The sequence below is a fragment of the Pantherophis guttatus genome, chromosome 13 (genome assembly GCF_059756535.1).
Source record: "Pantherophis guttatus breed Tessera chromosome 13, ASM5975653v1, whole genome shotgun sequence".
NCBI lineage: Eukaryota > Metazoa > Chordata > Lepidosauria > Squamata > Colubridae > Pantherophis > Pantherophis guttatus.
The window spans coordinates 2455718-2482749 of record NC_142075.1 but is presented as its reverse complement, the minus strand read 5'-3'; the positions used below and the strand labels follow the sequence as shown (position 1 = coordinate 2482749).

Sequence of the window (27032 nt, the reverse complement as noted above, 5' to 3'; positions counted from 1 at the left end):
CCTCCCCTTTTCCCTCCAGCTTGTCCTCTCTGCAGATCACCTTGAGGGAGCCACTCGGCCCTGAGAAACAAGCTCTCATGTGCTGGTTCTCCAAGCAGAAATCATCTGTGGCGGTGGACAGAACCTGTACAGGGACGGCTTCATTCTTATGCCCAACGAAGTCATGGCCATGCAGGAAGAGGCGCACTGAAGATTTCAGCGTGTTGTGGCTATCAAAAGATTTGATCAATTGCAGGATGGTGAGGCCCAGTGCTGGCAGGCGTATCATGACAGACACCTGTCAATGAAGAATAAAATAAGCCTGGCAGAGGCCCTTAGTCCTTCCAGGCCAATCTGTCCACGCAACGAATGCTAAGACCAGAGCAAGGTTCTTCCATAAAGTTTGCGGTGGAGCCTCTCAGGGAGAAGGCCAAGCATCCACACACCTCCGTGCCCCCTCCCTCAAGAACTTGGGACATAAGATGGAAGGTGATACATGATAACCTGCTCTTTGTAGCAGGGGTGGTATTCACTTACCTTTGCTACCGGTTCGCAAATGTAAGTGCGCACGCGTCTTGCTATGCTTGCGTGTGCCTCCTCCACACCTGCGCAGAGCCTCCCGCCACTGGCGCTACCGGATCGTGTGATCCAGATAGAGCCGGCTGAATTTCACCACTACTCTGTAGATCTTACAAGATTTGCCTCTGTCATTCCCATCTTCCCTGCCAATTCTCCCAAACTACCTGGAAGACATCAGGCACCATGTCTGTGGCAGACTGCCACTGGGCACTGAGCTGCACCGCAAGGGGCTCTCCTTCCTCATTCAGGACACAGATCCAAGGGGTGTTCACCAGCAGGGACACCACAGTCAAGCGCTCTTGCTCCAGGGGGTTGAATACCACCACAAACCTGCAAGATGGCAGAGAAGTTAGCAAGCTCTTTCCCTGGCTCCACCAGGAGCAGAATTCAGTCCGGACTGTTGCTGGACCCCACTTTCCCTGGCTGGCAGCACTTCCCCCCTGCCTTCTCCCACCTGGGTGTGGCATCCAATTTGATCACCATTTTCTCTGGCAGGGAGTCCTGATTGAGACGGGTCTCATCCTGGAAGGAAGAAGGAGACAGAGCATGTCCCAAATGGGTCCCCACCCCTTTGCTAACATTCCTCCAGGCATAAAGGCAGAGGGAGATGAGAGAGCTCACTGTGCCAAGGAAGGGCATTGCCATGTCGTAGTGGTAGGCCTCTTTGTCTGCCAGGACCAAGTAATGGGCAGCATTGATGATGATCTTCTTGGCATTCATCAGCGAGTGAAGCAGTCTGTGATGGAACAAGGAGAAGGTCAACCAGGCATGAAGCTAAGCTCTGTTGCCCCGATCCAGCAGTTTACTCGTACCTGACACCATAGTCCACCACTACTGCTTCCTTGGCAGTGCCAGTAATAGCATCGTGATGCTGGAAGAGCCCCAGATTGCGCCGGGCATCTGTGAGCATGGCATAATCGGACAGTGGGTACCTACTCTCCATGCCAGCATGGCGGGCGTGACTCAGAGCCAAGCTGTATAAGGTCTCGGCAGCCCTGTGACAACAGGGCAAAGAGGCCATTAGGTGTGCAGTGCTGGGATATGATTCCCCAGCAGAGCCCCTCCTCCTCAGCAGGCCACTTACCGGAGATGGGCCTCGAGCACTCGGCCCATGCTCTTATAGAAAGGCCGGGAAGTGTAGTAGCCTGTCCAGTAGTGGTCTTCCCGGTCTGCGTAGGAAAAAAAGTCCCCACTGAGCACCGGGAAGCCAGGTGGGCGCATGCCAGGGACAATGCCCATCTGCTTGTAGAGGGCATCAAAATAGTCTGACAGTGTCCCGAACTGGGCCTGCAGGAGAGAGCATCATGTCAGAGGCCAGGACCTTAGCAAAGCACCATCCCACCCCGCCTTTATCCTCCTTCCCCAAGACTAGTCAGGACACCTGCACGTGCAGCTCTGGGCGAGCATTCAAGAAGTCAAAGAGACGCTGGTAATTGAGGAACTGGGCATCCCATTCCTGGGGCTTGTCGTAGCGGAAGTCATCTCCCAGGGGCACCATCAGGACACTGCTTCGGAACAGCTTGGACTTCTTCCGGTACTGGTCAAGCAGAAGCTGTGCCCTGGGAAGGGAGGAAGCCAGGCTGGCTGACAAGGCCCCTGAGCCTGCTTGGGAAGCAGGGAGAGAGAGCAGGGCAAGAGCAGATAGGCATGAAGGTTGCGAGGAAGAAAGCAGGAAGGGCTGCAAGTGTGTTTGAGAGGCAGGGCTGGTCCCGACCCCCTCTCAGTCACTCACCGCTCGGCCACATTGCTACTGGTGATGGCCTTGGGAGGGACTTTCCAGGGGCAGTTGATGCGCCCACCTGGCAGCCTCTTGAAGTCAAATTGGCAGCAGATTTTTGGGTCAGGCCCACAAGTGTGGGGCACATCGTAACTGTAGAAAGGCATCATGTGGCAGAGGAGGTCTGTACTGGAATCCGGATCTGGGGGAGGAGGCAAATCAGAGATTCATGCTCCCGTCTGACCAAACAGCCCCCGCATGGACCAAAGCAGCCTAGTGGAGTGACATGGGGGGGGGGAGCACATCCTAGCTGCTGGGGAAAGAGGCAGGCTCTGTGGTTGAGGGGGAGGGCAATAGGAAGAGAAGGAAGGTGTGTTGGATACATTTGCTACCTTGAGCTATTTGTAAAATTAATAAAGGTGGGATACAAATAAAAAATTCCAAGGGGGCTGCCACGGTCCTTGGGGAAGAAGAGTGAGCGCAAAGCAGGGTCCCTAGGGCCTCACCCCAGCTCTGCCTCCAGATGAACTCCAGGTTCTGGGTAGCTGCGAAGTGCTTCTTGATGATATAGTGGACCCGCTGGATGAGCATGCTTGTCAGGTTAGCCCGGCGCAGGAGATAAGGCATTGTGGCGCTGTGACCAAAGGGATCCACTGCCCAGCCAGAGCGTGGCGTCACCCCTGCCAAAGAGAGAGGAAACAATCCCGAGGCCAGCTGCAGTCGTCCTGCCCCGCCAAGGCAACATCCTCACTGGCAGGAGGAGAGAAAGGCTTGTTGGGGGGTTTCCCAGATTTGGGAGAGTTCCTGCGGTTCCCATACTGTTTCCCAATGACATGTCTTGCATCTCCCCCCATCCTCGGCCTTTGCAGACAAAGTCAAGGGGGCTACTCCCCTTCAAATGCAAGGAGAGGCAAATAAAGACTGGGGGTGGGGGTGGCAAATGGCCTCAATCCACTCAGATGGTGGATGGGGCAGTCAGGATCACCTCACCAATTGAGGCGTATTCCTCAATTGACATGTCTTCAGAGGCAGGTCTGTGCAGACTCAGCCTAAGATTTGTGCCTTCGCTGTTTCCTCTAATCAGGGCCGGATTTTCCTATAGGCTAACTAGGCTTCAGCCTAGGGCCTCAAGATCAAGAGGGGCCTACACAGTGGCGGGATTCTGGGGGCGGGGGGGGGGGGCGGGGAGCCAGCAATTTAACAAAGGGTTCGGTGGTTTTTTTTGTAATTTTATTGGCCCACGGAGCTTCAGCATAGGCTAATTGGCCTCCCGGCTCTCAGCTGATTTGTCTCCGCTGTTTTGCTCAGGGCTCTTCTGCTTCCTTGCAAAGAAACTGTCACAAGTAAATGCCTTATTCTCCATTATGTAAATAGTACATGAACAGGGTATCAGGGGTTAACTTATTCTTCACCTCTTAATGTATTCATATTTCACCACTCCCATATTTAGCTCCACCCATTGTATATATAAGGAGCTGCATACGTCCATTCTGTGCTTCTATCTGTGAATATTCAGTGAATATAGAATGCCTTATGTAAATAAACAGTGATTTATTTGAATTTCTAATTCTCAACTTATTTATTGAGTCTGATCCTGAAAATATCGTAACAATCTGGTAGCAGAGGATGGTTGAATTGACTCAATAAAAACTTAAACATGTCTAAAAGAGATAGGCCCAACACCAGGGCATACAGCAAAGAAATGGAAGCGGATCAAGAAATAATCGATGAGTCCACGAATGCAATTTCGAGAGAATCTGAAGAATATACCACAGACGACGAAGAAATAATAAATGAAGATGATGACCAAGAAGAAAACGAAATAGAAAACAACGAACTCAGGTCAGAGATACTAAAACTTTTAAAAAGCCAAAAGAGCGATGAAAGTCTCGTCGCGAACCTCCAAGATATACTAAAAAACAACGGAGCAGCGAGAGAGAAGCACATCGCTACTGAAAAATCAAAAGACTCAAAAATAGTGAGTAATATGCTTGCAGATAAAAACGCAACAAAGAAGAAAACCAACAATCCCGCGCAAAATTTCAAATGGCAGCCATCTTGGTTTCAACAGACCCCTAAGATGAGCGAAGCAGAGCCAATCAGAAAGCAGGATTCAAAATATCTGGCGCGAAAAGCCTTACTCGATGCAAAAATGAAAGAGAAAAAAATATATACCTCAGAAGAATCAGACACAGAGAACAAAGAAGATTCAATAGACATGCAAGTAAAGTCAGCAATGAAAACGCTTTTTGCAGCATTTGGACCGAAACTGAAGATCACTAAAAAATCAACAAAAAAACAAGCAAGCGAGCCAATGCCTCAAAATCTACCCGCTCCTATCCAGACGGCGAGAGCACCGACGCCTGAGCCCAGAGAGCCCTGCAGATACCGCCCCACGCCGCAGACTAATCCAAGGACCACCGCCTTCAGCGAAAGAAAACGAGCGCCCGCTATCACCAGGACTCCAAAGATCGAGCCGGAGACTGATTCATCGGAAGAAGAACAAAGCGAGGGAGCTGCAGCAGCGAGAACCTCTCACGATGACTCCAGGAACGAAATGAGCAACGCGCATGTGCAAGACTACGCAGACAACTTCAGAAGACATGAGATGCGGAGAGAATCATGCAAACTCGTTGCGAGCATCCCCACGCCGTTTTGCAACTTTCAACATTTGCAAGACCACGGACTACCTCCGGTTGTAAGTAATGGACCCAACAATGTTGGGAATTTACCCAATGACTTCCCAAAGCTGAGAATAGATGGCATTAATTTGCAAGAATGGTATCAGCAGCTCCAGGTTGTCTTTATGAAATAAAACTTACTCTTTTTTATTACTAACCCCCCAAAAAGACCTTGGACTCTAAAGTTAGATTGCCTACACCATAGAGCATTCTTCTTATTAATTTCCAGTGTATCTCCTGCCATGTATTACAGTATTAAGCAAAATCTGACTGTCTCAGAAATTATTCAATGCATGTTTAATTTATTTCACAGTGAAAGTGTAGCCACTACCACAAGAATGTCTAAAGATTTCTTCTCTTCTAGGATAAAGCCAGGGGATACCATAAGTGAACATTTAATATCTTTAAACAAAATTAGAGCAGAACTGCACTTAAGGGGGGAGGTAATTTCAGATCAAACGATGAAAAGTGTTATCATCAACTCACTTGACCCATCATGGGATAATTATATGTCACATTTAGACACAATCAATCTAGGATACTTATCCATAGAAAGTCTATCTAACAAGTTAATAGCTGAAGACAATTCAAGGAGGAGTCGTTATAACAACCACATAGAACACAAACAATATAAAAAGGTAGCATTTCAAGAAAGATATCATGAACCATTTGGATGCCACAATTGTGGGTCCAGAGAACATAATAGGAGGGATTGTCCTAAAATTCTAAGAGAAAGACATAGGTCAGAATATAGAAATAGGTACAACAACAGACAACCTTCCATTGATAGACATAGGTATAGAAGTCCACCCAACTATAGAGAACATAGAGGGGGCAGAGATAATTCAAAGGATAGAAAGTCTGGTTCACTGAATGGGCTAAACAAACATGACAACATTAACATACAACAACCAGAGAACAACAATTGGCTTATTGATTCTGGAGCAACTAATCACACTACAAATAATAAAAATATATTATCTTCTTTTGTAGAAGATAAATTTGTAATCAAAGTAGCTAATCAAGAAAAGGTTCATGTAATAGGTAGAGGGAATGTAATCTTACCTGGCCTAGGAAAAGTAGAGGGGGTATTACTAATACCTGAAATACCTCATAACATACTTAGTGCAATAAAACTAAGCAGAGATTCTGACATTAACATTGTGTTCTCAAAGGGAAAAGCAACATTAGAGAAAAACAGAACAAACATAGGTACAGTAATAATCAAAGGAGGTCTACCTTATTTAATGACAAAGGAGAAATGGTTAAACAACATTGATTCAAATATGGAAGATGACAATGAAATAGATAATGGAGACAATAGTAACAGTGACAATGAGGAACATGAAGTAACTCATAATCACAAAGATACACACAATGAAAAAAAACCTAAAATAGGTAAACCAATTCACTATGAATGTGCTCATGTCTTACATAGGAAATTAGGACATGCCAGTTTTCCTGTAGTGCAAAAGATGACTGAACATGCAGAAGGTGTTAAAATAAAAAATTGTGAAAACTATTTGGAATGCTCAGTATGTAAATCTACAAAACTCAAAACTAGTCCCAGACCTAGAAAGTCAACGAGATCAACTAACAAAATTTTTGATTTGGTACACATGGATCTAGTTGGTCCATTAACACCATCAATTACTTATAAAAAACGTTACTTTCTAACCATTGTGGATGATTATAGTCGTTATGGATTTGTTTACACATTAAAACATAAAGATGAAACCTTTCAGAAATTTAAGGAGTTTTACAAACGTATAGAAACACAACACAATATTAAAATAAAACAAATCATGACAGATAGGGGATGTGAATTCATGTCTAAGGAATTCTCCCAATGGCTAAAAGACAAAGGAATGTTACATTACACATCTAGCCCATTTTCTGCATTCCAGAACGGAGTGGCAGAGAGAAAGAACTCAACATTACAAACCATGATTAGATGCACATTAGAGGATGCTGGCTTAGGTAAACAATTCTGGTCAGAAGCCCTACAATATTCTAATTACACACAAAACAGAACTTGGTCCAGTATTGTAAATAAGACACCGTATGAAGCAATGTATAACAGGAAACCAAAACTAGCACACATGCACATATTTGGAGTCACTGCAGACGTACACATACCTAAACAATTGAGGCGCAAAGGTGAGAACGTATTTGGAGTCACTGCAGACTTAGACTTAGATTCATGGGATACGAGACAGGTACAAAAGGATACAGATTTATCGACAGTAATAACAAATTTATAGTTTCCAGAACAGCTGTGTTCCATGAACAGGCCAACTGGTCTAGAATACATCTTAATGAAATATTCCCAAACACCAACCCAGGCACTAAACTCCAAGAAAAAAGGAATAGAGAAGAACATAGTAACAACACGCATAAAAATAAAATCAAAACATGGACAAACAGTCAACACAAAATAAGAACAGATTCATTAACTAAAAAGGAAGCAAGGTATTTACATGACAATGATAGTAAATCAGAGAGAGCAATCAGAAGTAGCAGAAACCAAGTGCCAAACAAATACAAAGATTATGTAATGTATATGGATGGAGAATCACCAACACCTAACACATATGAGGAAGTGTTAAAACTTCCTCCTAAAGAAAAGAAAAAATGGGAATCAGCCATGACTAAAGAGATGGATAGTTTACGAGGGCTAAATGTATTCACACCTACAATTGCACCAAAGGACAAAACCATCATTGGTACTAGGTGGATATATAAAATTAAAAATTTAGAGGGAGGCAATACTCTATACAAAGCTAGATTAGTTGCACAAGGTTATGCACAGAAATATCCCGAGGATTATACAGATACATACTCCCCCACAGTAAGAACAGAGAGTGTCAAGACAGCTCTGGTTATAGCATCAGCACTCAACCTCGATGTGTTCCAATACGACATACAGACTGCGTATTTACACGCAAAATTAGATAAAGAAATATATGTAAGGGCACCCCACAGTCAATACACAAACAAAAATGAAACTTGGTTACTAAATAAAAGTTTATACGGGTTGAAACAATCTGGTAAAAAATGGTATGATTGTTTAGTAAAAGTACTCAAAACTATGAATTTCAATGCCACTACTGCTGATAATTGTTTCTTTGTCAAAAAAGAGGATGATTCCCTAGAATTTGTATTGATCTATGTGGATGATATTTTGTACATAGGTAAACATAAAGAGAGGAGAGAGGCATTTGTAACAAAACTGAATGAACATTTTTCATTGAAATCTTTGGGTAAAGTAAATAAGTATCTTGGTGTTCAAATCAGTAAAACCAGAAGGGGATTTAAGCTTTCTCAAAAGGACAAAATCATAGAGCTCTTGAATAAATGTAATTTAAGTAATGCTAAGCCCTGTGATACTCCCATGCAAACTGATTTTTTGAAGAATACAGACGAATCATCCCCTGAATTCAAAGATAATACATTTTACAGGTCAGTCATAGGTTCACTTCTTTATATCTCCAATTGGACTAGACCTGATATTGTTTTGCCTCTCAACTTATTGTCCAGACACGTAAGCAAACCATCACTATACCATTGGGAAGCTGTCAAAAGGATATTAAGGTACTTGAAGAATAGTTTAGACTTCTGTTTGTTATTGGAACCTAATACTGTCAAAGAGCCCATCCTCACATGTTATGCCGATGCGGATTGGGCTGGCGATACCTCATGTAGAAAAAGCACATCTGGTTATTTATTCTTCCTTAACGGTTGTCCAGTTTACTGGTATACTGGCAAACAAGATCTAGTAGCCACTTCAACAACAGAGGCAGAATATGTTTGTCTATCTAAGGCAGCAAATAACCTTGTATGGTTTAACGATTTACTTTCTGACATTTGGAAGAAACCCATTTTGCCTTTTATTATGCATGAAGACAATAAAGCTGCTATCGAAATATCTAGGTCTGATGCTATTGGACAAAGGTCCAGACATATAGATATAAAGTTTAAACATGTGAGACAATTATCTCAAGATGGATTTATCAAAGCAGTTCATTGCGAAATATCAGAGCAAATAGCTGACATATTAACAAAGCCTTTGCCGTCTAAGCAACATAAATACTTGACTTCTAAATTACATGTCTTATATTGTTCTGAATCTGAATGTAATTGTTGTAATATATCGAATCGGCATTTAGAGGGGGATTTGTCACAAGTAAATGCCTTATTCTCCATTATGTAAATAGTACATGAACAGGGTATCAGGGGTTAACTTATTCTTCACCTCTTAATGTATTCATATTTCACCACTCCCATATTTAGCTCCACCCATTGTATATATAAGGAGCTGCATACGTCCATTCTGTGCTTCTATCTGTGAATATTCAGTGAATATAAAATGCCTTATGTAAATAAACAGTGATTTATTTGAATTTCTAATTCTCAACTTATTTATTGAGTCTGATCCTGAAAATATCGTAACAGAAACGAAACTGAAACTGCTTTGCTGTTGCTGCAAGGTTGGAAAATTAGGCAGGCAGAATTCTTTTCTTTTTCCTCACCAAAAAAGGTACGTGCAAACAATGGGAAATTTAGGGAAAAAGAGGAGAGTTCAGGATTTTAAAACACAAAAGAAAAAAAGCTCTATTTAACTAGGGAATTGTAATAATTGAGATACTATTAATTGTATATTGTGTTGAAAGCAGAAATGGTTAAGTTGTGGTTTGGAGGAATATATGGGGGAAATTATTTGGTTTATTATTATTGGTAAATATAATAAATTGATTTGTAAGAAATTGGATTGCATGGAAATAATTGGAATATTCATGTTCATATTGATTAATATACAAAAAAGGTAGTTATATAACTAATTGATTTATATTAAAATGTTGAATTTATATTAAACAACTAATATTACATAATTAACCAATGTGAGGATGGATATAAAAATAGATGACAATGGGAAGGGGTATAATATAGAATAGAAGGGAAAAATTGAATTTGATTAAGATTAGAGATGAGGATGAAGGGTAATATTGTTTTTTTTACAAAAATAGATGAGGAATAAATATGGCAAAAAGGAAATATAGAAATTGTAAATTTAATTGAAATGACTAAACACTGTTTAAATTTGTGAACCGGCCAAATACTCTGTTCAAAGAAAATACATTGTATGTTTGTATGTGTGTTTCTAATTATTGTTATTTATTCATATTTGTTCTCTTTTATTCTTTAAAGTTTAACAATTCATTCTTTATCTTAATATCTTTATATTTGTTTGGGGTTGGCTTTCTTCCCTTTCATCTTTTTTATTGTACAGCAATCTTTCTCCTCAAACCTACCACCTCTCTCTTTTCTTTCCTTCTTACTTTCTCTTCCTCCCCCTCTTCTTCTCCTCCCTACTTCCTCTTCCTTTCTCCTTCTCCTCCTCTCTTCCTCCCTCTCTTACCCTCACTCCTACTCTAATTTCCCTTCCCTTCCTTCATCCCTCTCTATTGCTGTATCCTTTTATGCATATGGACTACTCAGAGGGCTGAAAAAGTTATTTCTGACTGGTCCTTACACTTTTGACCAGTCCTCGAACTTACGACTGTCCTCACATTTTACGTTTTTGCCCTATCTTGTCACCATGGTGAAGAGAAGCAGTTGTGAAATGAGTGACATGGTTGTTAAGAATGCTACAATGGGCATAAATGATGACCAGTCATAAGTGCGAAGACCAGTCAAAAGTGCGAGGACCTGTCAGAAATCACTTTTTTCAGCCCTCTGGGTAGTCCTTTTGTGCATATGGACTACTCAGAGGGCTAAAAAAGTTATTTTTGACTGGTCCTCGCACTTTTGACCAGTCCTCGAACTTACGACTGTCCTCACATTTTACGTTTTTGCCCTATCTTGTCACCATGGTGAAGAGAAGCAGTTGTGAAATGAGTGACATGGTTGTTAAGAAAGCTGCACGGGCATAAATGTGAGGATGGTCATAAGTGTGAGGACCGGTCAAAAGTGCGAGGCCCAGTCAGAAATGACTTTTTTCAGCCCTCTGAGTAGTCCCTATGCACATAGCCACGTCCACCCGGTCACATGACGAGCTACCCACGCCTACACAGTCATGGGACCAGCTAGCCACGCCCACCCAGTCACCTGATTGCCAAGCCCCACGCCCACAGAACCTGTTGTTAAAAAAATTGAATCCCACCACTGGTGAAAGGGCCTCATAAGTGGAATAGCCTAGGGCCTCTTTTCATCTAAATCCGGCCCTGCCTCTAATCTTTGTTGGTGGGGCAGGAACAAGACACTTCCTGGGCTTCAAGATATTTTACCTCCTCCTCCATCAAATCAAGGAAGGAACTGTGGCTTTGCATCAGGCCCGGCCTCCACCTTCCCTTCAAAGAGGTAATGGCCAGCTTTTCGACCGGAAGCTTTGTGGCGATACAGTCGAATAGCAGGCTCTGATGAGCCTTGCGAAAACCCAGGCTGACAAGCCGCTGTTGGGGGTCTTCGGACCAGATCTGTCCTGTAGGGACGGAGAAAGCGGCACCTCGGAAGACCAAGAGGAACAGTCAAGTTCCTCAGAGGTCGGAGGAAGCTCTTCAACTCAGTGGTGGGGGCGGCGGCCATCGCGGCTGTCACAAAGCTGGGACAACTGGACTAAAGCTTTGAGCAGGAATGGTGATTTGGACGGAGTACTGGTACCGGGTGAGTGATTGGCCAGCTCACACGTAAAAAAGAAATATTTTTAAATTGCTAAAAGAAACCCCAGCAAAGAAACAGCAGCTAATGGGCGGTGGGGAATGCTAATGGGGAGAGAAAAACAAAGCGGAAGTTTACAGTGTTAAAGCCCGAAACAGAATTTGAGTTTTGGTTTAGAATTTGTCTGGAAAAAATTATTAGAAGATTACTAAATTACTAGAAGAAGATTACTAAATTACTAAATTACTAGAAGAAGATTACTAAATTACTAAATTACTAGAAGAAGAAACCCAAAATAGCGGTGAAGAGGATTGAAAATAATTTTAAAACTTTTGAACATTGAAGGAAGAATAAAGAAAAGTTTAAAATTAAAGCCCTGCAATAGAGCTTTTTGTTTTAATTGGATTTGGATTTGGATTTTAAAATTGGAACTTGGGGAACATTAAAATAAGAAGATTGAAATTAGCAAATATTGGCAATGTGGATTTAACAAATAAATTGGATATTTTTTTCTTTTTTTTAATGTGTTGATTGGAGAGAGACATCTACAGGCAGAAAGATACATTACAATGGTTAACTTGTATTTTGGAAAAGAAATTCTTAAAGTGATAAGAACGGTGGGAACTTTCAAGGAGGATTTGTTTATGTTTAAGCCATTTGATTTTGACATTCAAAGAAAGTGGAACATAATAAAATTTAAAATTGGAATAAAGACAACTTAGAAGCAACAAAATGACACAGGAACTAATTGAAATGATTAAACGATGATCATATCATTCAAATTGGATATAAATGAAATGCTTACAATGATGCATGGAAAACCTAAAATGGATTAACTAGAGACTGTGCTGGAACATACCCAAGTGGAAGAAATCAAGAATGAGAAGCAAGAAAGTAGTATTAATAATAAAGATATTGATTATGAAAAAATAAATGATTACAGTGGGAGTAACAATGAGAAAAAGAGAATACCTAGGAGAAAATTAATGGGAAAAAGGAAACAAATAAAGGGAAGAAAAGGGGGAAAGGTTAGAAATAAAGATGAATTTTAAGATTACATTGGGATTAACAATGATAAAAATAGAGGTGTTAGAAATAGACAAGGAGAGAAAGAAGAGGGGAAGAGACAAAATATAAAAAATTCAAATGATTACACTGGGATTAACAGTGGTAAAGCAAAAAAGGGGGAAAGGAGAAAAAGGAGAGCAGTTGGAAATACAGGGCAAACTAGGAGAACAAGGGGCTTTAAAATTAGGGGGGAAAGGGAAAAAGAAGAGAATGGGATAAAGGATAGTAAGATTTATAACTATAAATGAATGGTAGTAAGTTTAATAGATGTGATTATAATATTTGGAATGTTTTTAATGGTAATAATGGAATTCAGCTAAAACATTTGAAATTATATCGTATTGATGTAGAAATGAATGATTTTAAAGTGAATTGTAATATATTTGAATGCAGTATTTGGATAAATTGGGGAGAAAAAAAGAAATGGAAAAAAGGGAAGGAAATGGGTTATATATGAAAAAGGATATGAATATCAAGATTTATGAGTGGAATATTGGTATTTAGGGAAAATATGTGAATATATATATATAAGGAATAGAAAATTGGGTTTATATACTTAAGTAAATTGTAGTATTGTATTATTTGGCTAATCTGACAAAAAAGAAATGGAGAAGAGGGAAAGAAATGGGTTATATATGTATAATTGTATGAATATTAATTATTTATAATTGGAATAAGGGAATCTAGGGAAAATATGTGGAAACTGATAAAAAGAAGAAGAGATGGAAAAGAGGGATATATGTAAAACTGCTGAATACTAAATATTTATGATTGGAATGATGGAATATAGGGAAAATATTTGAAATTATATTATATTGTGAAAAGGAGTAATGGGAGAATATTTGAATAAGATAATTTAGAGTTAGGTTTAGATTTTAGAAAAATGATTGACTTCAATTTAAAGGGTTTCAATTTGAAAAAAGTAAAGAGGAGTGGAAAAAGAAAAATTGATTAAGATTAGAGATTAGGGCGAATGGTAATATTGTTTATATATTAGAAGAAATAGAAGGAAAATAAAATAAAAAACTAGAGAGAAAAAATTTTATGGCAAAAAGTGAAATATATAAAATGGTGTTTGAGAAACTAAAAGTGGTACAAATTTTGGCTCGGCCAATACTCTGTTCAGAAGAAATGCATTGTTTGTTTGTTTGTATGTGGGTTTGAAAAAAAATAAACTTTTATATATAAAAAAAAAGAGGTAATGGCCAGTTGAATATAGTCCAAACCAGCCTTTTGCAAAGTGTTTTGAGTGATTTGGCTCAAGGCCTGCTCCTTTGTGGTTATAGCCATCAGGAAGGGACTAAGAGATATTGCTCTGCAAAAGAGCTTTTCAAGCTTTTATATTTTACTCAGACTTATTTAGTGAATGGAGAATCTATCTAATGAAGAAATCAAGGCTTTTAAGCTAAAATAGAACTTCCATAGCTCAACTCCTTATGTTATTAGGCACTCCTTAGAGTAATGGAGGAGAATGTAAAGATATGGAAGGAACAATAGGTCTAGATGGGTTTTCTATGGAGTAGCATAAACATTTACTGTATTCTTATGCTTGATCTTAACCTTCAACTATACAATAAGATTTTGAAACTGGCATTTTATGTACTTTTTAAAAATGAAGCATATATCACAGTTATACCAAGACCCTGTAAAGATAATACATTATATGCAAAGTATTGTCATGTTTCATTGATTAGTGCAGACATTACATTTTCACTACTGTTCGTCTAGTGATTCTCACCTACTGGTGAGAATGGTAATATTTGGCTTTGATTGACTTACACAAAGAAAGCTGCAATTCTATTGCTTGAATGAGAAAAAACTTTTGATAAAATGTATAGTGTATGTAAATTCCCTTAGCTGAGTTTGAATGTCCCCAAAGACTTATAAAATTGTGATGGATGATTATACAGGTAGGCCAAGAGTGGAATGTTGGTCTGAAGGGGGTTTCTGAGTTTAGTTCTACATCTGCAGACAGGCCTAAGTAACATCATCAGCACCATGCTGTTGGAGAATTAAGATTTGTTGGTTAGTTGTGAAATATATAATTGCCTATCCTACGAGTCTTGCATGTAATAGGATGGGCTGTATTGTTAGGTGTTGTTTTTTCTGTGTGACTCATGTCACCCGGTTCTTGTTATGATGATGTAGTGCCACCTTCTGCTTAACAGTTGGATGATAAAGGGATTACCGTTGTGATCTATACAAGGGAAAGCAGTACAGATCAGGAGTGTGACTCAAAGACACACACACCAGTGGTGGGTTGCCCCCGGTTTGCACCGGTTCTATAGAACCAGTAGTAAAACCGGCGGGAGGCTCCGTCCACTGACCCTGACGTCATGAAAATGCTTCTGCGCATGCGCAGAAGAGCGCGTGCAGCCATGTTGCGAACCGGTAGTAAAGGTAAGTAGAACCCACCCCTGATACACACACACACAAAGATTCTGTGTGCAATCCTCAAATTGAAGGATGAAAATCTATAGTCTTTTTTCCCATCTACTTTTTCACTCTGCATTATAAAGTACTAGACAGAGTTGTCCACTTTCTTGTTTCAAACCTTTGTGCTGTTAGGCAAGTCAATCATATCTATAATAACTTCTTAAAATATACAGGTAATTCTTGGTTAACAACCCCTTTTTTCAGTGACCATTTGAAGTTACGGTCATTAAAAAGGGAGTCCTAAGATGGGGCCTTGTAACTGTAGTCTTCACAGACTCTCCATTGTCACATGATCACAATTTAGGCCCTTGGCAGTCGGCTGGCACCTACAAGGGTCACAGGGTCCCGCCATCCCACCAGTTCTGACCTTCACTGCCAGCTTTACAAACAGCAATCACATGACTGCAGGACACTGCGAGTGTGCAAGATATGCCTAATGCCAGCTAATGGAACGGCCACAACTGCTATTGTAGGTCAGTGTAATCACATGACATCACATTCTACAACCATGTTGCTTAGGAAAAGAGTAGCTGACGTCAATTACAATTGGTAAGCAAGGACTGCCTGTCAATTGGTATTATATGCTGATAGTATTTTGTTTTTTATTTCTGAACTTCATAATTCAATTCTGGTTCTGATACATTTGATTGGAGCATTTGGGCAAATTTCAGTGTGTCAAGTTGAGGGAGCTACGGCAAGAGAAGCCTCTTGTTCTCCTGGCCAAGTTCGGAGGCTTTGCTTTTCTGAAGAGGTCAGTCCAGAAGCAGCAACTGCTGGAGAGGCTCCAGGGTCCCTTACCCCTGGTTCACTTGGATCTGCCACCAGGTCATTGGAGAGCAGCTGAAGCTACACAGCTTGACATGGCCCTGAAGGGCCCTGTTGGCTTCTTCCATCAGTTAGGTCTAGTCAATTATGGAGCCTGGCTTGTTGATTGGTAGTTTCTGCTCCTTGATGAATATGGAGAAAAGATCCAAAATGGAAGTTTCTGTTGGGGTAGCCTGGGTGGCCATGCTTTCTTTTCTTCTGGGGTGCCATCTAGTCCCATCACCAGATAGAGGGTCTTTGACCTCACCAATACATTCTTATCCACCCTATGAGTTTAATAGCATTTATTTTCCCTTATTTTAAGACACATTTAGAATTTGGAATTCTAAATTCTCTTGATGATAGTCCCTTTTTCTCATTTATTGGTCTACCCTCCATATGAAGTGCCACCTTCTCTTCTCTCGGGGCACCGTTTAATAACCCAAGGTTATTAAAATGCTTTTGAGAACTGTGTGACTTTCATGAAGGAAAAAGGAAGAGATCAACCCCCTCTAATAAGGGGAACCCAAGCTAAACAGAAGCCATTTTTTCTATTTCCAGGCTATCTCCTGGCTCTAATTTTTCTTCCGAGTCTGGTGTCGGATGAAGTTTCAATTTGAATGGAAGTGGCTATTTTCCCTCAATCACACAGCTCATGGAAGACCAGGAACCACCACCATAAATCTAAATATAGTAAGTAATAATGAAAAAACAAATGTAATAAAAAAAACAGTGAAATGGTCAGAGGTGGTTGTAGATACAGTGCCAAATGTCTTACGTGGCACAAGGAAATACATTGGAAAGTTCCTGCTGTTATGTATATAGTTTGGCGGGAGATTTAAACAATAGGTCACTTGTGATTGGTCAACTGCCCGGCTGGCTGGGTATATAAGGAGGGCTGTTTGCCTGTAACTTTTGCTGAAGTTTCACTCTATATTAAAGAGCTGTTGTCACTACCTTGCTTCTGCCTCCTCAATCGCCCAACACAACATTGGCGACGAGGGTGGGACTGAGGCATTGAGAAGCAAGCCGAAAAAGAGCTACCTACAGCGGATTCAGCCAGGCTGACGAGCCGTACACAACAGGACCATGATGTCTGCGTTCGTACCACCAAAGCTTTTCGACCCGGCTAGAGAGAAGTGGGGGTCGTCCATGATCCGATTCGAGTACGCCCTGGAAGCCAGCGACATGCAGGGCCTCCCCAGAAACCGAAAGAGGGACCTGTGGAGCCCTCTTATATCTGTGTATATCTGTGGTGTGCGAGATATACACTTACAGAGAAGGTTGCTCGCGAGACAAAATCTGACTCTACCCATTGCTCTCAATGAGGCCAGGGCACACGAGTCATCGACCAAGGCTGCGGAGACGCTGCAATGACCAGCTAACCTGAAGGAAACCCCAAGGTCGGTGCCAGTGCACCGAGAATCCACCCAGACCAGCAGTGAGGAAGAGCCAGAGGAGGACGTCTTCCAAACGGAGAGACAGACACGGGAGCAGGCAGAACGACGAGGAACCCAAAATCTGAATGAATGGGGGAGTGAGATACAGATGTATTTTGGTTCCCTTATTTTTTTTTTTACATTAGCACTATTGTAATGAAAGTTTCCTTCCCTCCTTTGTTCTATTATTATAGAAGGTTTCTATAATATTCTAAGCACATGACAGAAGAACAAGTTGCTATGCTCCCGTGTCACTGGTATTATGTATGTGGGAATGATCTTGGGAGACAAACTGATGAACTGCGGATTAGACGCATCAAATAAGTGGCAACCCAGCCCACAGGATGAGGGGTGCAACAAACCTCTCAGAAGGTTTCTTGGAAGAGTAAAGGTAAAGAGGGCAAGATGTTCCCCCAGTTCCTGGATGAAACGATGTATCTGGATCCGTTCCAGTCGGGCTTCAGGCCCGGGTACAGCACGGAAACGGCATTGGTTGCGTTGGTAGATGATCTCTGGAGGGCTTGGGACAGGGGGTGCTCCTCTGTCCTGGTCCTGTTAGACGTCTCAACGGCTTTTGATACCATCGACCATGGTATCATGCTGCACCGGTTGAAAGAGTTAGGGGTGGGAGGCACTGTGTTGCGATGGTTCTCCTCCTTTCTCTCTGACCGGTCGCAGGCTGTGTTGACAGGGGGGCAGAGGTCGACCCTGAGGCCCCTCATATGTGGGGTGCCACAAGGGTCGATCCTCTCGCCCCTCCTGTTCAACATTTATGTGAAGCCTCTGGGTGAGATCATCCGTGGTTTTGGGGTGAAGTACCATCAGTACACTGATGACACCCAGCTGTACATCTCCACCCCAGACCACCCCAACGATGCCCTTGAAGTGACGTCCCGGTGCCTGGAGGCTGTGCGGATCTGGATGGGGAGGAACAGACTCAGGCTCAACCCATCCAAGACCGAGTGGCTGTGGTTTCCGACGTCCCGATATAGTCAGTTGATGCCATCGCTGACTATTGGGGGTGAATCGCTGGCCCACACAGAGAGGGCTCGCAACTTGGGCATCCTCCTGGATTCACGGCTGTCTTTAGAAGAGCATTTGACGGCCGTGACCGGGAGGGTTTTCCATCAGGTTCGCCTGATTCGCCAGTTGCGTCCCTTTCTGGATCGGGACTCTTTACACACAGTCACTCATGCCCTCGTCACCTCCCGCCTGGACTATTGCAACGCTCTCTACATGGGGCTCCCCTTGAGGAGCACCTGGAGGCTCCAACTGGCGCAGAGTGCGGCTGCGCGGGTAGTTATGGGAGCGACATGGTGCTCCCACGTAACACCTCTCCTGCGCGAGCTGCACTGGCTCCCGGTGGTCTTCCGGGTGCGCTTCAAGATTCTGGTTACCGCCTTTAGAGCGTTCCATGGCTTAGGACCTGGCTATTTACGGGACCGCCTACTACCATAATCAACCTCCCACCGGCCGGTACGCTCTCATAGAGAGGGGCTCCTCTGGGTGCCGTCGGCCAAACAGTGTCGACTGGCGGCCCCTAGGGGGAGAGCCTTCTCTGTAGGGGCACCTACTATCTGGAATGAGCTCCCCCCGGAGATACGTAGGATCCTGGACCTGCGCACTTTCCACCACGCTCTAAAGACCTTTCTATTTCAGCAAGCTGGCCTGGCCTGACCTTTCCCCCCTTTTAATTTTTAAATTTTTAAATTTAAACTGAAATTTTGAATTTGTTCTAAATTTTTGGGATGTTTTAAATTGTCTTGGGCTCAAATATTTAATTTGGTTTTAATTCTGCTCTTAACTTTATTATCTATGTGTTTTATTTTGTGCCTGTTCACCGCCCTGAGTCCTTCGGGAGTAGGGCGGTATACAAATTTGATCAAATAAATAAAAAAAATAAAAATGTATTTTCAGACTTGCCAGTTTAGAATTAGTACTTCTGTTGCTTGTCTGGAGTATCTTACAAGATTGACATGTTGTAATTATTATGGTCAGTAACACAAATAGATCCTGCAGCCATTTTGCTTCATCCAGGGCCCTCTACAGCTGTGCACTAACCATGCTTTCAACAACTTTCCCTAAAAAGGGAAGATTGGAGACTGAGCGAAAGATGTCCAATACTGTGGGGTCCAAGAATGGCTTCTTGAGAAAGGGACGCACCCCCCACCCCCTTCAGAGCAGGCAGTACCACTTCCTCCCACAGAGAGAGATTAATCACTGCTTGGACCTAACCCCGTGCCACCTCCAGAAAGATCCTAGCCAGCCAGAAGGGGCTGGATCCAGAACATAAGTAGCTGAACTCACAGTCCCAAGGACTTTGTCCACTTCCTCAAGAGCAACCGTCTTGAATTCCACCCAAGCAGCAAGCTCAGACATGTCTCTATCACCTCCAAGGGATCTGTCCAGGCAGAGTCCAACCCCCAGTGAAGTTGAGTGACTTTATCTGACAGATGCCAAGAATATTCCTTACAGCCACCTTACAAGAGTTCCCCCAGGTTCTCTTTAACCAGAAGAGCCCTGCTTACCCAAAACAGGACAGCTGGTCGGCTACTTGCAGGTACCATAAGGGTGGAGAGGTAATTATGCTTCCCTGCCTCGTTGCCACAAGGTAGAGCCTAATACAGACTCTTACCTGTGTTTGTTCGTGGCATTCTTCCAGCAGAGCTCCTACGCTACTTCATTTCTCTGAGCTGCTTAGTGAACAGAGTCCACACAGGCATGATTCGCCCATGGCCCTGTCACTTGCTTGTTCCAAGCTGTGATGGGAGCCTCTGCTGAACCATATAACAGAGTTTCTCCAAACATTCTCTGGTTCCATCAATGGGTTCCACCTGGGGCAGGCCAACAGAATGGGCCCCACCTCTCTACAGTGGGGGGCAGCTGTGGAGAACTCTAAGGCCAAAAGAAAGTGTACGTCCATGGCAAAAGACTGATATTATTGTCCCCCAAATCCAGATTACAACACTGCCTAGAGGCAAATCTGAGATCTAACATGTGCCTCCCCATCTGTGAGCAGAGCCATGAGTGAGATGGGCCAGGTCTATGGCTGCCACGGAGGCAGGAACTCCTAGGCTACCTGAGGCTCTTCTCCAGGGAAGGCAGACTGAAGTCTTCCAGAACCAAAGCTTGGAGAGTTTCATTGCCAGCTCAGGCAGTAGTCCAGGAAGGCAGGCCAGGAGGTAACCGCTATGTTAAGTTGGGTGAATGAGGACGTAGTGAGTGACAACAGCTCTTTATTGTAGGGTGAGAACCAAGCGACTGACCAGGGGAAACAGCTCCCTTTATATACCTTGCAGCTGTGGTGGTCAGCCAATCAGATGACGGTCAGTTAATTCAAACTGCCCGCCCAAAATCTACATACATAACACGCTACTGATCCTTATGGTCCAACCTCACAAAAAGGGTCTCAGTTATCTCTTGGGGCAGAGCCCCAAATGCTCATCAGAGACTCATGAATGACAACAGCCACGCCTCCACGCCTGCATACTAGAAACCGAAGCGGACACATTTCAGATGGGGAAACCCACCCATCTCCACCCATGGCCAACCAGGTTTCAGTGGTACAGTCCAGGTCAGCATTCTCATTAAGTCATGGACCAGGGAAGCATTCTGACCTAGCTGGAGTCCAGAACCACTGAAACTCCAAAAATACAGCTGAATACAGAGGACCCAAATGCAGTATCAGTCTTAAGTACTGAGGCTGCCTTTCCCAAGAACATCCTGCTTCTTGTCTCCCACCATATTTCCCCACAGCCTTCACTACCACAATGCCTTCTTTGTCCCTCTCCCCTCTTTCACACATCAGCTTCCCATCCAGACCCTCCTCCTCCTCCTCCTCCATCAAGGCAAAGAAATCCATAGCATCCACCTACCAGCAAACTGGAGTAGAGAGCCATAAACCTGGCTGGAGGTACTTCTGCCTTTCATTCAGCGCCCCAGCACAGTCAGACTCTCCCTCCCTGCCCCTCCCAAACCAAGCTTTTAAACATACAGGACATGCCTCAAAGATGAAACTTTCATCTGAACTCTCTTTCTTGTGCCAATGGAAGCAAACCTTTCCTCTCCTTGTGCTTATGGCTGCAGTCTGCTCCCACGACCAAGGCAAGTCAGCCTCTGTCAGCAAGTCAACCAAGGAAAAACAGGCTTTCCTCCTGAAGCCACCCTTCTAATGACGGTTTGTTTCTTTCTGATGCAGCAGACAGAATTCCAGTGAGTAGCCTGAGAGCTACTGGAGTGCCCAACTACAAAGATGGGATTCCTCCCAAATGGCCCCAAACCGCTTCTAGGCAATGCCTGGCCCTCGCACACCACAACGCTGGCCTTAGCCATGGCACTCACCAATGTTCTTCTCCAGCCACTGGTGCCCTTCAATGAGTTGGTCAATCATGGCAAAATAGTGGGAATTAGCTTCATCTGGCATCACCCAGCCTCCTGTGGCCATCTCAAGTTGCCCATTTCCTATGAGCCTGCAAACAAAGAACTATGTCAAAAACTTTCCAAAGGAAGCAAGTGCAAAAATGTCTGAATATTCAAAATGTCTGGGCCAACCATTTCTGAAGCATTTTATTCAAAACAGTCCCATTATAAATTCATTCAATTCAGCTCATAAATTCAATATTTGTAATTTCTGGAATGATTGGAGCAATTTGCTTTGAACCTGTAAAAGAACATTCTGAACTAAAGATGCTCAGATGTAAAATATTTTCATCCTCCTGCCCATTCAAGCAACACACAATGTTCAGATATAACAGTATAGAATAGTACTGCAGGGAGATGAAGTGAAAGATTTGGAACTGGGTGAGGGTTTAGTTAGAGGGTTTATAGTATTGGATAGGTGAGTCTTGATAGCTGTCCATTAAGTACATGAGGCTTCAGATGACTGACAAGCAACTGTTAGGCACACCTGAGACATTCCGGTTATGAAGAAAGTCCTAGAGATAGATGGATGGATGGATGGATGGATGGATGGATGGATGGATGGATGGATAGATGGATAGATAGATAGATAGATAGATAGATAGATAGATAGATAGATAGATAGATAGATTGATTGATTTATCCATCCATCCATCCATCCATCCATCCATCCAATTTATATGCCGCCCTTCTCCGTAGACTCAGGGCGGCTTACAATGCATTATAGCAATAGCCTGCATACTTTTTTGTATATACCTGCTTATTAGGGCTTTCGCCCCCCCCTAAGCAGTGTTGTTCTATACAAAGTTGGCTTATTGCCCCCACAATCCGAGTCCTCAATTTACTTACCTCGAAAGGATGGAAGGCTGAGTCAACCTTGAGCCTGGTGAGATTTGAACTTGCACTAATTGCAGGCAGCTGGCAGCTAACTGCTAGCACTTAACAGCACTTTAACAGCACTTTAGTCCACTGCACCACCGAGGCTCTTTTTAAGGCAGGTTTACTGCCTAATAACTAGGCTTATTAGGGATCATAAAAGGAGCCAGGGTATTGAGAAAGTAGTGGGCAGAGGAAGTGATGGCAGGAGGCAAGGGGAAGGCTGTTCTTGGGGAAGTGGCATGGATTGTTTGAGACTAAGTCCCACTTGGACTCTCCTATCTTCCACCCTCGAGCTAGATTACCAAATCCTCAGAAACTGTGAATCTGCTTATCATTGCCGAATTTCATTTTCTCTGTAATAAAGTACTCCTCATCCACAAACTCATTGTGGACAGAAGGACAGGCCTGACCTATGTTACCAAGACGTGCAAAGGCAAGGATATGTGCAAAGCCAGAAAAATGAGTTAATTTGGTGATAAGTTTAATGTACTGTGGAACCCAGATCTTGTGTGTGAATAAGTGATGCTGCTTTTATGTTATGCAGCTGTTATTCTATATTATCTCACAGATGCCTTAAGAACACCCCTGTGTCCCCTATATAATATTACCAGTATTTCTTTGCCTGTATATATTTCAATGAAGGACTCTGTCTTCCTTTGCATTTTCTGGCTTGTTATCCCTATGCAATCTTTTATATCATTCTTTTATATTTCTCCTCTATCTTTGAAACCAGAAATAACTGTTTCCTGCTAACTGTCTCCATTCCACCAGGTTTAACATCCAGTAGGATGTTAAGGTTAACATTTAATATCCTACTGATTTTTTTATAAGCTTGGTATAAAGGTGGGTGAAAAACCAATTCCCAAATTCCTCAATGAAATCTGGGAGCATTTTTTTCAGCTTTTGTGGATGACAGAGGAAACACAAAACAATGTATGATGTTCAAGTTACTTAGGGAGATATTCTTGCTCATGGACTCTATTGCTCAAAACAAACTCTGCATCTTTTGTTGCAGTCTAGTTCCTCTTGCACTTCTGCACACAGGAGTACCTCTGGCTGAAATACTCACATTTCTGCACCAAGTTCTTTCATGGCATGGATGAGGCCAATTAAGCTACCTTACCTAACCCTTGATATGATCTTTCTAAAATTATGTTTCCCAAATTCTAAAATCAGAAAATAAATCACATACACAGATACACCCCAAACGCAATTACCTGCGGACTGCAGTCCGTTTTTGGCTGCTGATGTTGTCCCACCATTTGGAGAAGAAGGAGATTTCGGACCAGATGAAGCGCCGCCGTGGGTCTTCCTGCAGCTTCAGCACCATATTGTTCAGAATGTGCTGAGTCTGGTCGACATAGTATTTGTCAAACGTCTTGATCCAGCCTTTGAGTAAGTGACAAGGAAGCATTATAACACACGCATCACAAATATGTCAAAACACTAGTTCTTGACAACAAGAAGTAGATGTCAGGAAGAGAACTTGAACAAGAATATGCTACTGTGGTCTTAATTTGCTACACATCTCTCACCATATTATTTCAAGGAATTATAATGATTGAAATAAAATGTTTTTTATGAAGGTAGACTTTGCAGTAACATGCTCATGGCTCAGGTTTGAGGAATCTGGAGAAGAGCCAGTTGAAGCTTTGGTGTATGAACAAAATCAGTAACAACTTTTATCCTAATGACTCAGGAGTAACAGTACTTATTACTGCAATATATATGCTGCTCCATATCCAGAAACACTGAGCATATCAGATTTTACAACAAAAGTAAAAAAAAATTTATAACCAATCAGTCCTATGCATCACTGTTTGGAGATAGCAGGATCTCATGTCCAAATGCCTGAAAAGTCATATTTTTATGGCTCTCTGAAAAGTTACTAAAATGGGGGAGGGGGGTGTTTTTGGTCTGGGGATAAGCTGTCCCAAAGTAACGAGGGCCACCAAGGATCCTAGGCTTTCAGTGGTTTCTGACTTTAATTTGGGTGACAAAGACCTCTTGAGTCATTTTTGGTGTATTATTGTTTAATTTGCAAGTAAAAAAAAAAAATTTAGCTCAAAATTTGAAAAAAGAGCCAAGAAAAAGATAGAGAACACTGTTCACCAGAAAATGGGATGCCATGAAGACAATATAAATAAAATGTAGGATCAGAAAGAAATCTGCACAAATGATGAGCATATCTTCAGAAACTAAGGATTTCTGGATAAAATATAAAACTTTCTGTTAACATGCGCTAGTAACTGGAAATGAAAAGAAAAAAAAATCAACATTTTAGAAATTGACAAAATATCAACCCAAATTTTAATTTGGCAAAATATTAACCCAAACTTTCTGATCGACAAGCTCAGTGTTTTAGCCACTGAGCCACCTAGCCAGGCAATCAAAACTGGATGCAATATTCCAGGTGTGGTCTTACTAAGGGTTTATAAAGTAGTATTAATACTTCACGTGATTTTGATTCTATGCCTCTTTTTATACAAACAAAGATTATATTAGCTTTTTTGACTGCTGCCGCACACGGCTGGCTCATGTTTAAGTGATCGTCCACTAGGACTCCAAGGTCCCTCTCATAGTTATTGTTTTTGAGCCAGGTTTTGCCTAATCTGTTACTTGTACCTTTGGTTTTTCCGGCCCAAGTGTAAAACCTTGCTTTTCTCCACATTAAATTTCATGTGTTGGATAGGGCCCATTGTTCAACTCTATCAAGATCTTTTTGGATCCTGAGTTTGTCTTCTGGGGTGTTAGCTGTTTCTGCCAGATTAGTGTCATCTGCAAATTTGATGAGTGCAAATAGAGTCCTTCTATTCCCTCATCTAAGTCATTTATGAAGATATTGAAGAGTACTGGACCCAAGACGGAACCTTGTGTAACTATTAAAAAGTAACCATTGCTTACTTCCCTCCATGTAGATGTAGTACAGGTAATCCTTGAGTTACAACCACTTAGCGACTGTTCAAAGTTACGACATAGCCCCCAAGTACTTACAACCCAGTCCCAAAGTTACGAATGTTGCAGCACCACAGCTGTTGTGCAAGTTACAAATCCATCTGGTGATGATGCTATCTTTCTTACATTTTTTCTAGTTCACCAAGAGATAAGCTGTGGTCTACTTTGTTGAATGCCTTCCTTAAGTCTTAAGTCATCCTTAAATCATACTACGTCCATAGTATTTCACTGGTCTGCTAATTTAGTCACTTTGTCAAAGAATGAAATAAGATTGATTTGGCATGACCTGTTTTTAACAATCCTGTGCTGGCTACTAGTTACGTCTTTATTTGTTTCTAGATGGGTGGGGCTGTGAAAATATTTACAGACCCCTCACATCCGGGACATAAACTGTTTCAACTCCTACCCTCAAAAAGACACTATAGAGCATTGCACACCAGAACAACTAGACACAAGAACATTTTTTCCCATCACTCTGCTAAACAAATAATTCCCTCAACATTGTCAAACTATTTACTAAGTCTGCACTACTATTAATCTTCTCATCGTTCCCATCACTCTCCCACTTACGACTGTATGACTGTAACTTTGTTGCTTGTATCCTTATGATTTATATTGACTGTTTCCTAATATGATTTGATTGCTTATTTGTACGCTATGACTATCATTAAGTGTTGTAACTTACGATTCTTGATGAACGTATCTTTTCTTTTATGTGCACTGAGAGCATATGCACCAAGACAAATTCCTTGTGTGTCCAATCACACTTGGCCAATAAAAAATTCTATTCTAGATGTTCACAGATCTGTTTTTTATTGTTTTTTCTAGTATCTTCCCAGGTATTGGTGTTAGGCTGATTGGTCTGTAGTTTTCTGGGTCTGTTTCCCCCCCACACACCTTCCTTTTTTGAAGATGGGAACCGCATCAGCTCTTTTCCAAATCCTCTGGTAGTTCCCCAGTGCTCCAGGATTTTTGAAAGATATGGTGCAATGGTTCTGAGATAACATCTGCCAGCTTCTTCAGAACTCGGGGATATAATCCATCAGGTCCCGGTGATTTATATTCATCAAGGTCAGACAGGTGTTCTCTTACCATTTTCTTGCTTATTTTAATTTTTATTTCTAGTCTGTCTTTTACAGTTATGTTTTTGGTAGGTTGAGCTATAGTTTCTTTTTGCATGAAGATTGATACAAAGAATGAGTTAAGCAGCTCTACTTTGTCTCTACTCCGTTACTTCCTTGCCATCTTCTCTCTTTAGTGGACCAACTGTTTCCTTGACTTTTTTTTTTTTGTTATTTATATGCTGAAATATGCTTATTTTTGACTTTTGTTGCAAGTCTTTCTTCATTCTGAGCCTTTGCTTTCCTGACTTCATCTTTGCAGATTCAGGATATATGTTGATATAGTTATGTGTCCCTT

At 42.1% G+C, this 27032-nt stretch overlaps 1 protein-coding gene across 4 annotated transcripts in view; it reads right to left on the bottom strand.

Moving 5' to 3' along the window:
* MAN2A2 (mannosidase alpha class 2A member 2) overlaps positions 1-27032 on the bottom strand; it is a 52318-nt gene that overhangs the window by 5227 nt on the left and 20059 nt on the right. For 2 of the 4 annotated variants that reach the window (XM_034435573.2, XM_034435572.2), the window contains exons 4-14: positions 23876-24047; positions 21702-21829; positions 2782-2955; positions 2291-2477; positions 1940-2117; positions 1643-1845; positions 1371-1553; positions 1180-1294; positions 1013-1080; positions 723-888; positions 41-277 (exon numbers count right to left, since the gene is read on the bottom strand). In XM_034435573.2, coding sequence (XP_034291464.1) covers positions 41-277; positions 723-888; positions 1013-1080; positions 1180-1294; positions 1371-1553; positions 1643-1845; positions 1940-2117; positions 2291-2477; positions 2782-2955; positions 21702-21829; positions 23876-24047 — 1811 coding nt within the window. Of the gene's footprint in view, positions 1-40; positions 278-722; positions 889-1012; positions 1295-1370; positions 1554-1642; positions 1846-1939; positions 2118-2290; positions 2478-2781; positions 2956-21701; positions 21830-23875; positions 24048-27032 lie in introns of all 4 variants that reach the window. The other 2 variants (XM_087877837.1, XM_087877838.1) reach the window with 1 other exon arrangement.